Genomic DNA, 14,650 nt, shown 5'->3' on the forward strand with positions numbered 1-14,650 from the left:
TCTAACAACTAGATTAAGCACCAGGCTAGAAATTTATTAATTACGGAGCTAGAATTTCCACTAGATCGCCTTTCTAACAAGTAAATTAAGCACCAGGCTAGAAATTTATTAATTACGGAGCTAGAATTTCTACTAGATCGCCTTTCTAACAACTAGATTAAGCGCCAGGCTAGAAATTTATTAATTACGGAGCTAGAATTTCCACTAGATTGCCTTTCTAACAACTAGATTAAGCACCAGGCTAGAAATTTATTAATTACGGAGCTAGAATTTCCACGAGATCGCCTTTCTAACAAGTAAATTAAGCACCAGGCTAGAAATTTATTAATTACGGAGCTAGAATTTCCACTAGATCGCCTCTCTAACAACTAGATTAAACACCAGGCTAGAAATTTATTAATTACGGAGCTAGAATTTCTACTAGATCGCCTTTCTAACAACTAGATTAAGCGCCAGGCTAGAAATTTATTAATTACGGAGCTAGAATTTCCACTAGATTGCCTTTCTAACAACTAGATTAAGCACCAGGCTAGAAATTTATTAATTACGGAGCTAGAATTTCCACTAGATCGCCTCTCTAACAACTAGATTAAGCGCCAGGCTAGAAATTCTTACTTTAAAACTAATTGGAAAACTGGTTTGGTAACTAGAACTAGTGTTGCCCACGAGACGAGACTTTGGCCTGTCTCGTCTCGTGGAAATGCTGTGAAATTTTGTCTCGTCTCGAAAATATTCGTTTGTCTCGGGACACATGATCAATCTCGTCTCGTCTCGAATTTTTAAAAGCCTGTCCCGTCTCGTCCCGTGGGCAACACTAACTACAACTTTTTTTTACACCCAGCCAGAGCCCACCTGCTCCCATGTACAATGTTTTAAAGTCAGTGTAAATCTTTACTGCATATACTGAATGTATCATTTGACTACTTTATCAGCGAATAATTTTTAATTGAGGAGAAAATACGTCTGGAACGAACAAGGAATAGAAAATTACCATTGTCGCTTTTGAAAAATTTTGGTAGTGTGTGCAAGTAAACCCGTATATAAAACATATTTTATTTCAAATAGAGTACAATTAGCATCCTACGAACAAACTGGTATGTGGCATTTAGGGGCGGTGCCAGAGGGGTATGGAGTATTGTTTTGAAGCATTGTGTTGTTTCCAAAATGAACAATAAAATTAAATTATTTGTCCCTTGCGATATATAATGCGTGTGCGCTGAATGTTTCAATGCCTGAAGTTATACAAGTGTTATCAATCATTGTAAGAGAATAAAGAAACGGAACTGCTCAAAGCAAATCACAACATCGTTCTACATTTTAATGTATTTCTATTTGTTATGAAGTAAGATTGATTGTAATAAAATGGATGCATTTATTGATTTGGATCAAGTGATGTTTCAATATGTCCAAAGATGCTATAAATGTAGCTTAGTTATTTTAATGAAGTTACGCCATTTCATAAAATCGTGGTTTAAATATTACCAAGCTGTAAGCACTTAATAATAATAATAATAATAATAATAATAATAATTTTTATACATACTTTCTGTCTCTCCCCATCCTATAATGGTCACATCCTGTCCTGTGAAGTCGGCTTCTGCGTCAGTTCGGGATGGAAGGCAGATTGGTCTGACGGTATCTGAAGTGAGAAACACAATTTTAGATTAATAACTGAGGACTAAAAGTGATAAACGTTGTAAGTGCCAAAAGCGAAAGTGTTGGGAAATCGCATCGTTCCGCACATCAGCCCGTAAGAACGTTCGCACTAGTGACCTCTTTACACGGCCTTTGAACTACTTAGAGGGCTACCAGCCACATTTCACGTTTACCACATTATAAAGCATGTCACATTTCACAGCTTAACGTGGAAAACGGTGTTTGAATTATTGTGGCACTTACAGCATTTACCAATTTTAGTCTTCAACTATTTAGAACTTTGTGTTATTTAATCATATTTTAGTTATAACTTAATGGACATTGTGGTGTTAGCTTAAGGATTGTATCATTTAAAGTTCCACCACATTCTCCTCTTTAATTTCTTACGAGGAGGTTTGCGTCATTATGTATGTTACGCTCCAGACTCGACGCCTTGCATGTAAAACCGGCAACCCTGCTCCTCCTAGCGGGACAATTATGTAACTCGACTGAGAAGCCACGCCCCCTACTCTTCGTAGCGGCCGAGGTTTGTCACGAGAGAGAGCAGTTTTTCTCCTCGACGGCACACCGGCGCAGGTGATCGGAAGCTGGCATGAACTGGATTTGACCGTACCGTTTTGACTTTTGGTGTGAACATGGAATAGTCAGGTATAATTACATACTTTGTTTCGTTTAGTTAAAGACGGGTTCATTCATTATATTTTCGATTTTTGTAAGAGTTTAGAATTGTTCATTTGTGCAAAATACTTACGTTAAATATTCTATGCCAACAAAATGTACGGCCAAGATTCGAATCTTGATGCGAAAATATTCACGTCTTAATAACTTAAGATTCCGATCACCCAAACCAGTGCCAGTTATAGAATACGTGTGTTACTGTTTTCAAAATTGATCTTAATGGTATGTATGGTAATCAGATTTATTTATACACGTGTGACTTTTACCATTCTCTACATATATGTATATTTGTTCTGAGGTACGTGTCAGTAATTGGGGGAATAGTTGTGGATTGTACAGGGTTCATATTGTTAGAATAAATTACACTGATAAACAATGAAATACTCCTTTAAATAACACTAAGTGATCTTTATGTATTCAGATGTGCTGATAACGAATATCGCATCCATTTTCCTGTATCACCTAAATTTTTTGCAGAACACCCACATTTTATAGTTTTACGGTTTCAGGTCTCCGCACCCTGATCCGCATCCGGCTTAACGTTTGGTTCCTAACAAATGGATAAGAACCTTTTAGCGACCTTGTGTGTTTATGACTGGCAGTTAATATTTCGTGGAGGAAAAATCTGGCAGTAGAGTAATTTCCTGTTTCTCTGTTAAAATTTGTTCTTTTGTGGGTTAGTCAAGTCTTAACTTCCTTTCCGATAACTTCGCGAGTAGCCGTATTTTATGTTTGTGTATGTTCGTGAAATTGTGAATGTAATATTGTGTATAGTGAAGTGTAAGTTGTATTTTAACAAAACGATAAGAACATTCATAATTGTTTTTTTCAAAGAAATATATTATAACTCAATTAATGAGTTCGCCATGTCACGCAAATGTGTGAATAACCTGAACTTGTTTTGTTATATTTGCGGGGAATTTACTTCGAAGTCACAGATAAATACTATCACTCCTATAGTGAAAAAAGCATATGAGTTGTATTTTGGAAGTAAAGTAGACGAGGGAAAAAGCTGGGCACCAGATAAAATTTGTTGTAATTGTTAGCAAACTTTACGTGGTTGGCTTAATGGCACTCACAAATCAATGCCATTCGGAAACCCGGTAATATGGACAGAACAGAAAGATCATACTACGGATTGTTACTTCTGTTTAACAAACATAGTGGGATATAGTTCTAAATCAAAACATTCTATATTTTATCCTGATGTTTCTTCAGCCAAGAAACCTATGAGTCATGATTTTATTCCTAAGCCTCCTAAAGAATGGACAGTGGATGAAACAGAACCAATCAGTGCTTCTCCAGATGACGAACTTCGACCCTCATGTTCAAACACCGATCCAAATTTTCCTGATCCAAATATACCTCACTTTATTTCCCAATCCGAACTAAATTATCTAGTCAGAGACCTCAACCTTTCTAAAGTTAAAGCGGAATTATTAGGTTCTCTTCTCCGAGGGTGGAATTTATTAGAAGATGGTGTTAAGGTGTCATATCGGAAACGCCAACAATCACTGACACATTTTTTTTCTGTTAGTAATGAGTTAACTTACTGCAATGATGTAGAAGGCCTTCTGCAAGAACTTGGAAGGAGTCACAACCCAAACGAGTGGAGACTATTTTTAGATTCATTTAAGAATAGCTTAAAAGTAGTATTGTTGCATAATGGCAATATATACCCATCAGTACCCCTTGCCTATTCTTCCACCATGAAGGAAACATATGAAAATTTGGATACAATATTAAAAGTAATAAATTATGAAAATATGGTTGGCAGATATGCGGAGACCTCAAAATGATTGGTATACTGTTATGCATGCAGTCTGGGTTTACAAAATTTTGTTGCTTTCTTTGCGAATGGGACAGCCGGGCAAAATATAAACATTACAACATTGTGGATTGGCCCATACGAAGAAACTTAATTCCTGGAGAGAAGAGTGTTAGGACTCACCCTCTACTTGAGAAAGACAAGATTTTGTTACCACCGTTGCATATAAAGTTAGGGCTGATGAAAAATTTTGTTAAGGCCTTGGATAAACACGGTGAGGGTTTTGGGTACTTGAGAAAAACATTTCCTAAACTCATTGATAGTAAGTTAAAAGAAGGCATATTTATTAGGCCGCAAATCCGTGAGATCATTCATGATGACAACTTTGTGGAATTGCTAACAGAAAAAGAGATATGCGCATAGTTAGCTTGCAGACAAGTATGCTGTAATTTTCTTGGAAATGTGAAAGCTGACAACTACAAGGAACTTGTTAAGAACTTGTTGAAGTGTTATCAGCGCATGGGGTGCAATATGTCCTTGATAATTCACTTTTTACATTCGCATTTGGACTCTTTCCCCCCTAACTTGGGTGCGGTTAGTGACGAATGCGGCGAGAGATTTCACCAGGATATTTCTGTCACGGAGAAACGATATGCAGGAAAATCGGTACAGAACATGTTAGCAGACTACTGTTGGAACCTCAAGAAAGAGGTTTCTGGTGGCAGTTACGAACGGCAGAGTTCAAGAAAGAAATTTTGAAAATGTGAGTAAAAATGTGTTTTTTTTTCCTTTTTTGCATGAAATTTCTTCATTGAACAGTCAAAATCGGTCCTATATATATTTTTTATTTTTTATAGTTATTCACTTCAGTATTTAAATCTTATTTCATGAGCAAACAAAAATAATTTCAAATTTTGATGTATTATTACAAAGGGAATTAAATTTTTATTAAAAACAAAAGATGAAAATCCAGGGAAAAGATAGGTGATACAGCATTTCTACTTTCAGATTTGGATTCAGCGGGGTCGAATTATAAATAATCACCTATTTTCGTTCAAAGGAGCAAAAAAAAGTTTGAATTTGTTCATCAGTGTTACCAGAAAATTGAAGTTTCGACGTGTTAATGTTTTCTTCTTTTTGAATAATGATTCCATCAATCTGTCTTCTATCTACGTACTGAAAGAAGAACGGGAGGGGCCTGCGTTAAAGAGTGCTTGGCTAATATAGACTGTTATAGTGAAGTCATTTTGTTTTTGTATTATCGGATCTGGCACGCCGTGGCTCGACGATCACAAAGGTGGGACCAGATAACTTAACCGCTAATACAAAAAAGGGGAGAGAGGATACTTCAATTTTTGGGATTTGGTACTTTTGGTCCATGGTATTTCGTAATTCAGCATAAGGGGTCCTAAATTAAAAATCTCTGAGGTAATAAATGGATATCTAATGTTGGGTGAATGGTGACTGTTTGCCACAGAGATTTTGAATTTTGAGTTGATTGGGATTGTATTTTACTCGCACATTTAGGATTAAGTTATTTGACCTTGCTTTTCTGTAAAATGGCCGATGCTGATGTGAGGTGGTTGTTGTCTTAGTGGTTATAAAACATTAGATTTTTGGCTTCCAAAATACCAACCACTTTTGTTTGAACGCGACGATCACGTCACAACATTCTATTTCATAAAAACATATCAATGTAAAAATAATTCATCTGAATGTATTAAGACAATACATTTTAAATACATTTAAAAATTGTGGGAAGCTAGATCAAAGACGATAATTTAACAATATAATGAACAATCTTCGTTTTGTATACAGGGTGATTGGTAATTCGACCTATTCCTGGAAAGGGGTAATACTAGAGCACATTTGCAACACATTTGACCCTATGCACCGGGGGTCGGAAATCAACGGGTTTCGAGATATTGCAGTTTGTAGATTTTCGTGACATATTCAGACTTGCGACCAAAAAACTACTAATTGTGAAAAAACTACAACACCCTGGGCACTTAATCGACATGTTGATAACAGCTGACGAATGCGTGACTACTGGGAAAAAAATTCATGCCCAAAATTCCCATACCCACAGAAAGAAACAGTCATTGGAGCACACGTTATGAAGAAATTTGGAAATTATCGTTTAAATCGAAGAGGTTTACTAAAAAAAAAAAATGATAACACACTTAGCGTAAAAATCACGGAAAAAACTTCCTCGTTTCATAAGTTCTCCAAAACTACGCAAATGTTGTCAACTGGCACGCGGGCTGAGGGAGAAATCTGAATAAAAAGCGGAGAAGGCGCGTTGTAGATCCCATCATCTGACAAGAATTCTGTGCGTGGACGAATCCAAATTCGATCGCGATGGTATTACGAATTTTCATAATTCGCATTTTTGGTCCCCTAAGGGTCATAAGCCCAGAAAATCTAAAGAAAAGGCTCACCAGAGAAAATTCTCACTAAATGGGATTCATCCACAATCATGTGATCGGGCCATTCTATCTGCCATATAACCTAAACGGCATTACCTACGAAAACTAAGGGAAGAATTGACGACGCTGCTGGAGGATGTGCCGCTCGCCACAAAAAGGGGTATGATTTACCAACATGATGGCTGCCCAGCCCACTATTTCCTGTTGTGAGACAGTGGCTGGATGACAATTATCCCATGCGATGGATTGGTCGAGGCGGCCCAACCCCCTGGCCGGCGAGGAATCCGGATTTGACGCCATGCGACTTTCACATTTGGGGTCACATGAAAGAGTTAGTCTACAGTACAAGAGTGGATTCCCAAGAAGAGTTAAGAGAGAATTGTGACAGCCGCCCAATACATAAGAGACTTGTGTGTCAACGCGAGTGACTGTGTCTGAAGTACGCCGCAGGCTACGTGCTTGCATACGTAACCGGGGAGGCAATTTGTAGTTTTCGTAACAGTTAATTCTGACAATCATGAATGGTAAATAACGTTATTATTTCACTCATTTTCGTTCCTTTGTTTCTCACAACTGACAACTTCCTTTCACTTTACAAAGAGATCTACAATGCGCCTTCTCCGCTTTATATTCAGATTTTTCCCCCAACCCGTGTGCCAGTTGACAACATTTGTATCGTTTTGGAGAGCTTATGAAACGAGGAAGTTTTTTCTGTAATTTTTACGCTAAGTGTGTTACCATTTTGATTTATCCTCTTCGATTTAAACGATAATTTCAAATTTCTTCATGACGTGTGCTCCAATGACTGTTTCTTTCTGTGGATTCGGGAATTTTGGGCATGAATTTTTTTCAAGTAGTAACTCATTCGTCAGCTGTTAGCAACATGTCGATTAAGTGCCCAGGGTGTTGTAGTTTTTTCACAATTAGTATTTTTTTGGTCGCAAGTCTGAATATGTCACGAAAATCTACAAACTGCAATAACTCGAAACCCGTTGATTTCCGTCCCCGGTGCATAGGGTCAAATGTGTTGCAAATGTGCTCTAGTATTACCCCTTTCCAGGAATAGGTCGAATTACCAATCACCCTGTATACATTGATTGATTTGGTTTATATTACTTCGCATTTCTGTCACTTTTGGCTAATCCCGAAGATGAGAATTGACGAAATTAATGAAAAGATCATTCACAGAGACCACCCATGCCCAGGCTAGGATTCGAATCCATGACACATGTCGTCGTAGCGTGCTGTGCAAACTACTCCGTCACGGAGGCCAGAAATTGTGTAAAATGTATGTATAATTCATGCATTATGCCACACAAATGAATGTCTACTTCTGAGATCCGAAGAGCACCTCAATATCTGACAATTGGAGAGAAAAAGTTTGAAGGAATCCTATGTTTCAAATAGTCCATTTCCTGCCACACTCGGGATAGCCTATCACGTGTAACACTGTTGATGGAAATCGTTATGCGGGTTTTCAGTTCCTCAATGGTAATGGGGGATAGTAAACGGTATCTTTTACGTATCTCCAGAGAAAATATCGAAAGGAGAAAGGTCAGGGGAACGAGGAGGCCATGATAAAAGGTTTTCATCCTCACCACTCCCGCGCCCAATCCAACGTTGTGGTAATTTTCTGTTGAGCAATGCTCGCACTTCACAGTGGAAGTGAGGTGGGACTCCATCGAATTGCATGATGAAGGTGTTACACACCGTTATGTATTTCTCATTCTATTAAAGCAGCAGGTTGTTTGTTTATATGAGGGTAATTTGGAAAGTAACTTCCGTTTGGCTATAAAAGAAACACCAGAACATTCTGAGAGTTTTTATTTTATACAATTGAAATACACAAATCTAAACTATTTTTCTACATAAGCACAGTTTCTGTTGAGAATCTTATTATATCGAAGAAAAAGGTTTACAATACCCATGTCAAAGAAAACTGCCGCCTGTGCATTCAGCCACGAAAAAACGCATGGCAATTGTGTTTTGGGACAGAAAAAGGATACTGTCGGTGGAGTTTCTGGAACGAGGCACAACAATCAACGCCCAAGTGTATTGTGAAACCTTGAAGAAATTGTGACGAGCAATTCAAAACAGGCGACTTAGCATGTTGTGTTCTGGCAGTGTTCTCGTGCATGATAACGCTCGCCCGCATACTGCTGCTCGAACCAATTACCTTCTCCAACATTTTCAGTGGGAATTATTTGACCACCCTCCTTACAGTCCAGATTTGGCCCCTAGGGATTATCACCGCTTTCCACAAAATAACTGGTTAGGGGTATAACACTTCAACAATGCCCACGAGTTCAAAGACAGATTACTGCATGGCTGTTTGCACAGACGGCAGATTTCTTTGACATGGGCATTGTAAACCTTGTTCGCAGATTTCATAAGTGTCTGAACAGAAACAGTGCTTATGTAGAAAAATAGCTTAGAGTTGTCTCTTTCAGTTGTATATAATAAAAACTCTCACAATGTCCTGGTGCTTCTTTTATACCCAAAGTTAACTTACTTTCCGAATGACCATCGTCTACAGAGAGGTATTAACTCAGAAGGGAATATACATTAAATGCTTACCTGATATTTCAAGTGGTTCGGGAAGGGTAATGATTGAAATGTCGTACTCAAATAGGTCGTAATCGGGATGTGTAACACCTGTAGTGGTGTTCAGAAGTGTGCCTTCAGCAACGCTCAAATCATTGGCGCCCACTATTATGTCCCAATAATCAGACCTTCAAAAGAAATGAGAAATTAAGGCTACAATTGCATGCAAAAATTCCGTGCAAACTATGACTTATTGTGAGAGAAGCGAAATTTACATCAACATTTGCAAAACAATCAGTATAATAACATACTTAAACTGCAAATACTGAAAAAAATTGCATTACTAAAAATATACTTAGGAAAAAAATAGAGAATTCATAACAACATTTTTTTATTGCACGACGGTATAGCGTTTGGATGGTAAACTTACATTTTAAAATTAATGATTGATGATAAGTAATGTGGCTTGATTAAAGCTTTTGCTAACTTTTATTTGTGCGCGTGATCTTGTAAAATAGATTAAAGTAAAATTTGTTCTGGGTAAATTTTAACAAAAATACTTTTTTATTCAAAACATAATATGACGATTTTTGAATTATATTCAAAATTTCATCTTTAATACCTTATACAGTAAAATCTCGTTAATCCGGACTAATGGGGGAGGATAAGTTGACCGGTTTAACGAAAGTCAGGATTAACTGAAATAACCTAAAGAAACAGTAGAACATTAGAACTCCGTTTATAGCAACAAAACACGTTTATTATGGTGAATTTGAAGGGCATAGGCCTAAATATACTATACAGTACAGTACAAAGTCTGCGGGAAACAGAATTTCATCAGTGGTTCACTGCCTTTTCTTTGGGAAGTTCTCTTGTTGACTTCTAGCCACATTTAAAACCTAGCATTCTGCTTTTTTTTTTGCCTTGTCCGGATGAAGCAAAGTCCGGCAATCGGGGTCCGGATTTACGAGGTTTTACTGTATAATCACGTATCATTACAATATATAATTTCAACAAATCAGCTGACAGAGATTGTGTAAAATTTCGAAGTCATGACAGAAATCGAAATTATGTTCACAAAAGGAACTAACTTTTGGTAAAGCTGCGCATCAACTGCACAATGTTCTAATTCATTTGTCCTTCATGCAACAATGCCATTCTTTAAATTGATAAATTTTAGAGATATCTCTTAACAGACACTACAGATTGTTCATGGCATTATGGGAATTTTAATACTGAATCCAAATTACATGAAAGCTAGTATAAAAACATACTAAGTAGAAACCATTGTATTTATTGCAATTTTCATGAAAATTTGCGTATTTCCACAAACAGACTAATTTGCAAGAGTACACAGGTAAGTTCGAATCGACACCTTAATTCAGCTGAAGCCTCACTACTTGCACCTTTGTGCAATTTCTGTTACTATATTTTTTTAAAGACTATCAATAAATAAATGTTACATTACTTACAGCCCAGCATAACCTGACGTCAGAATGTGTTGGTCGGAAATAAGAACGCCTCCGTACTGCAAACCATAACTGTCGCCCACGAGTACTTGCCATGGGTACTCGTGTTCGGAGGCAGCTTGTCCAAAAGCGATTTTAGGAGCTGCACCTTTAATTCCGCATCCTTCTGCAAATAGAAACTAAGTTTAGACAATACGTCAGCGCATTTCTGAAAAGATATTTACTAGCTTGTCACGTAGTATGGTTGGAATTTCGCAGTTCTTAGAATAAATTTCAAAATTCCCAAGTTTGATTTGAGACAATTGCTGTCTTTAAGACACGGAAGAGACAGAAAATGAGTCAAGTGTAGACAAAGACATGCAGGGAAACACGAAGAAAAGAGAGAATGAGAAACAGAATCGGAAAGAAAGAGGAGTGCAAAAAGAAGGGGACAAAGTGAGAGGGAGAGAGAATCTAAAGGAAATAGAAGGAAAACAAAGAGAGACAGCAATAACAGATAAATCAAGAGAAAAAGAAAATATAAAATAGGTAGAAAGACAGAGAAAAAGGGGGAATGGGGAAATGGAGAGAAGGATAGAGAAAAATTGAAAAAGAAAGGGAGAGAAGAGAGGAAGAAAGAGAACGAAAAGAGAGAAGGAAGATAGAGAGATGATAGTGAGAAAATCAAGAGAGATAGGAAGAGAACATCGGGAGAGAGAGAAAGAGAGAGAGAGAAAGAGAGAGAGAGAGAGAAAGAGATAGAATGGAAAGAAATCGAGAGAAGAAAGATAGAAAAAGAGAAATGGATAGAATTTGTGAGAGAGAAGGAAGAAAGAAAATCGAGAGAGAAAGAGGAGTAAAAATCTTGAGAGAAGGAGGAGAGAGGGAGAGATAGGAGAGAAATTGGAGAGAGAGAGAGAGAGAGAGAGAAGGGAAACAGAAAATCTATAGAGAGAAGGAAGAGAGAAAATCGAGAGAGAGAATTTGAGAGAGAAGGAAGAGAGAAAATCGAGAGGGAGAGAATTTGAGAAGGATGAAAGAAAATCGGGAGAGAAGGAGGAGTGAAAATTGAGAGAGGAGGAGTGAAATTCGGGGGAGAGAGAGAGAGAGAGAGATAAGAGAGAAATTAGAGAGGGAGAGAAGGAAGAGAGAAATTATAGAGAGAACGTAGAGATAAAAATCGAGAGAGAGAGAATTAGAGAGAGAGACAAAGGAGAAAGAGAGAATAAAGAGAGAAAAACACGAGGGAGATAAGGAGGAAGAAATAAAATTCGAGGGAGAGAAATTAGAGAGAGAGAGAGAGAGAGATAGAGTGAGTTGGAAGGAAGAAGGAAGACAAAAATCAAGAAAGAGGGATATACAGTAGGGAGAGAAACATCGATAATAATAATGCTAGAAGAAGGTAATAAACAAGAAGAAACAGGAGAGACGATAAGTTAGAAATAATATAGAATTAAAGAAGAACATAATGGTATTAGATATACAAATAATAAGAAGAAGAGGGTAAGAATACGTAGACAATTTTCCAATTCCAAGGGGTGGGGTTTAAGTGGAGATCCATGGGTTTACTGTCGTGGAAACTACTGGATAAGGCTCTATGAGAGAAGTATTTCTTTCCATGACGGTACATGGGTAAACTAACATATTTTATTTAGTTGGGTAATATGAATTTCTTCGTGATCTCGATGTAACTGGAAAATAAAGTATTGTCGGCAATATAAATGTTTATATTAGTTTCCAAAAAAAAAGTATATATATATAGATATTGATAGTAGTGTTCCAAATTTTAAAAAAATATAGCTTCCAGGGGTATAACATTTATATTGAGCATTAATATATACCCTACATTCAAAACGTTTAGAATTAAATATTTTACTGTTTAATAATACAATTATCATATTAAAAATGACAATTATTCACAATTTACTATATTCGTGTTACTTAGAGTTAATTCCTCCTATTTCTCTACCACCGTGCAAACAGCCAGTTGCGACGAGCTAAATGACATTCGCTCAATTTATTAATTTAGTTCAGTTATCCACGACTCAATAACTGAATCTCAACTTTGCCTGGTAACGCTGGTGACGAGTGCAGATCGCTGGAGATTAAAAGTTTATACTTTCAGATTTTCAAGTAGGATTTCAGATAATTTACAACTATCAATAACCCCTTTCCATAGCAACAGCAATAACCCAATTTACACATGCGAAATTCCCCCCTTCTGAAAGAGAAGAATTAATCATTTAAACATTTTCATAAACACCAAATACAAATGGAAGAAAATATTTTAGCACGTAAATATGAACATCAGAAACAGTAAACTTATTTATTGTATTCAATTTAACACATATTTCCTGCGTATTAAAGCATCAACAATCTGTCCTTATTAATTAAGAGACGTAACATAAAAACTGTCGATACGTGAACGAAAATTACCCATCATAGTCATATAGCATGCACCTTTAATGCCATATAAGGAATTACAAAGTCCTAATTAGTTCCTATTTTGACATAGATCCAATCTGGGAACATGCTCCTCGTTTATTTTGATTAGTGCTATGCGTTTCTTGCACGAAAATAAATCGTTTTACGTGTGCACAGAGCCCTTCTCAAACATGGCGTCGATGGCCATTTTGTAAATAACGCATGGTCTGTGACGTGTACTAGTACCGTTTCCCGTAAAATTCAACACACGCGAGATAGCTATCTCATAAACAACTTTGCTTAAACGTTGTAAACACGATCTTCGAGAATTTTCTTCCTCTCAAAGTCACTTAAGATAATTAATTTCCTCACCTGGTGTGTCGGGAACGACGAATCCAGCACGCACGAGTCCACTCTTACCTCTCTCTCCCCGAGAGCTCCATTCCTTTCCAACACTTATTTTTGCGATGTGCTTTCACTTCAAGCTATTAACTGCCGTTTTGTCCTAACTGCAGATATAAGATTCCTCCCTGAAGCACGGAAACAATTCTGATTTCCTCCACTGTAGTGACATTGCTCTGTTCACTCCATGTTTCTTCTTCCGGAAGTCCTTCTCCACCACTGCACACCCCCATCGATCACTGTTCGTCATTTTTGCAGAGCACATTTGTCTTTTCCAAACAACAATTTTTCATAATTTAAATACCACACGTTAACAGATATGTATATGCGTTAAGGAACCCAGAGTAATGCTCAATAAGATAAACTTTTTGCTGATAATTAACCAAAGGCATCTAGATCAAAACGCTGTATATTTTATTATTTTGCGCCATAACTGCGAATTGCCCATGCGTGCAGTGACCGACACATCAAAATGTCCTTGTGCATAAGGAAACCGCGAGAAAATCGGATCTTAAACAAAGGAATTTACAATTCAAATGCGCACAACGGTCAGAGCCATCTAGCGATTCTTCGCGTAACTATTAAAGCAACAAAGTTTTCATATTGCATAGGCATTCCACCTATCGTGAATTCTCTGCACTAGACGAGTTCATCGTCTTTGGACCTGAGTTGGGCTATTTTACCCCAGCAAAACACACACGAAACTTAAGTTTCCAGAATACCTTATGACAGTTCGTCATAAATGGCGCCCAACATAGGGCTGAACCCTCACATAATACTTTTGTTACAATACTAAAATTAGACTTTCATCAAATAAATATTCATATTATACATATTCACTAATATACATATTTGATATATACAGACATATTACTATATTGTTTACAATATGATACATCCCGGATCACCAACTCTGGTGACTCCATCATTCTCCAGAAAGAAGGAACCCCGCATGTGTTTTGGCGTCTTGTAGAACATAGTGGCTTGTATATTTTTGGTTGGAGCAGGAAACAAATGAATGCCTAGGCCCGCCGCAACATTATACTTACTTGACAATTAGCCCGCCGCAAGCATAACCTAACTTGACCTCTACCGCATCATACCTGCCCCCACCCGCAAACTCAACAACACCCCCATGGAGCTACCTAAACAACTCTTAATTCGCTTCTGGATTCATTCAATCTGAGCTAATCACTATTTAAAGGCGTAGTATGAGCCTTGTGTGCTACTACCCTAATGCGCTGCAGTTGGTATTTTCTTTGACCTGACCACAACAACGATGCAAATAGTGGTGTTCCAAA

General features: G+C 37.3%; 2 protein-coding genes across 4 annotated transcripts in view; one reads left to right on the forward strand and one right to left on the reverse strand.

Moving 5' to 3' along the window:
* Positions 1–14,650, reverse strand: part of LOC146001926 (trypsin-1-like) — a 33,355-nt gene that overhangs the window by 7,088 nt on the left and 11,617 nt on the right. The window contains exons 3-5 of the mRNA XM_083139645.1: positions 10,548–10,710; positions 9,109–9,263; positions 1,544–1,639 (exon numbers count right to left, since the gene is read on the reverse strand). Coding sequence (XP_082995771.1) covers positions 1,544–1,639; positions 9,109–9,263; positions 10,548–10,710 — 414 coding nt within the window. The remainder of the gene's footprint in view (positions 1–1,543; positions 1,640–9,108; positions 9,264–10,547; positions 10,711–14,650) is intronic.
* Positions 2,036–14,650, forward strand: part of LOC146001925 (brachyurin-like) — a 74,446-nt gene continuing 61,831 nt past the window's right edge. For 2 of the 3 annotated variants that reach the window (XM_083139642.1, XM_083139644.1), the window contains exon 1: positions 2,036–2,304. Coding sequence is in view for 1 of the 3 variants with exons in the window: in XM_083139643.1 (XP_082995769.1) it covers positions 2,554–2,556 (3 nt within the window). In the remaining 2 variants the exon portion in view is untranslated. Of the gene's footprint in view, positions 2,305–2,329; positions 2,557–14,650 lie in introns of those variants that run through there. The other variant, XM_083139643.1, reaches the window with a different exon arrangement.

Source organism: Lepisma saccharinum, chromosome 18 (assembly GCF_977018435.1).
Source record: "Lepisma saccharinum chromosome 18, izLepSacc3.1, whole genome shotgun sequence".
Lineage (NCBI taxonomy): Eukaryota > Metazoa > Arthropoda > Insecta > Zygentoma > Lepismatidae > Lepisma > Lepisma saccharinum.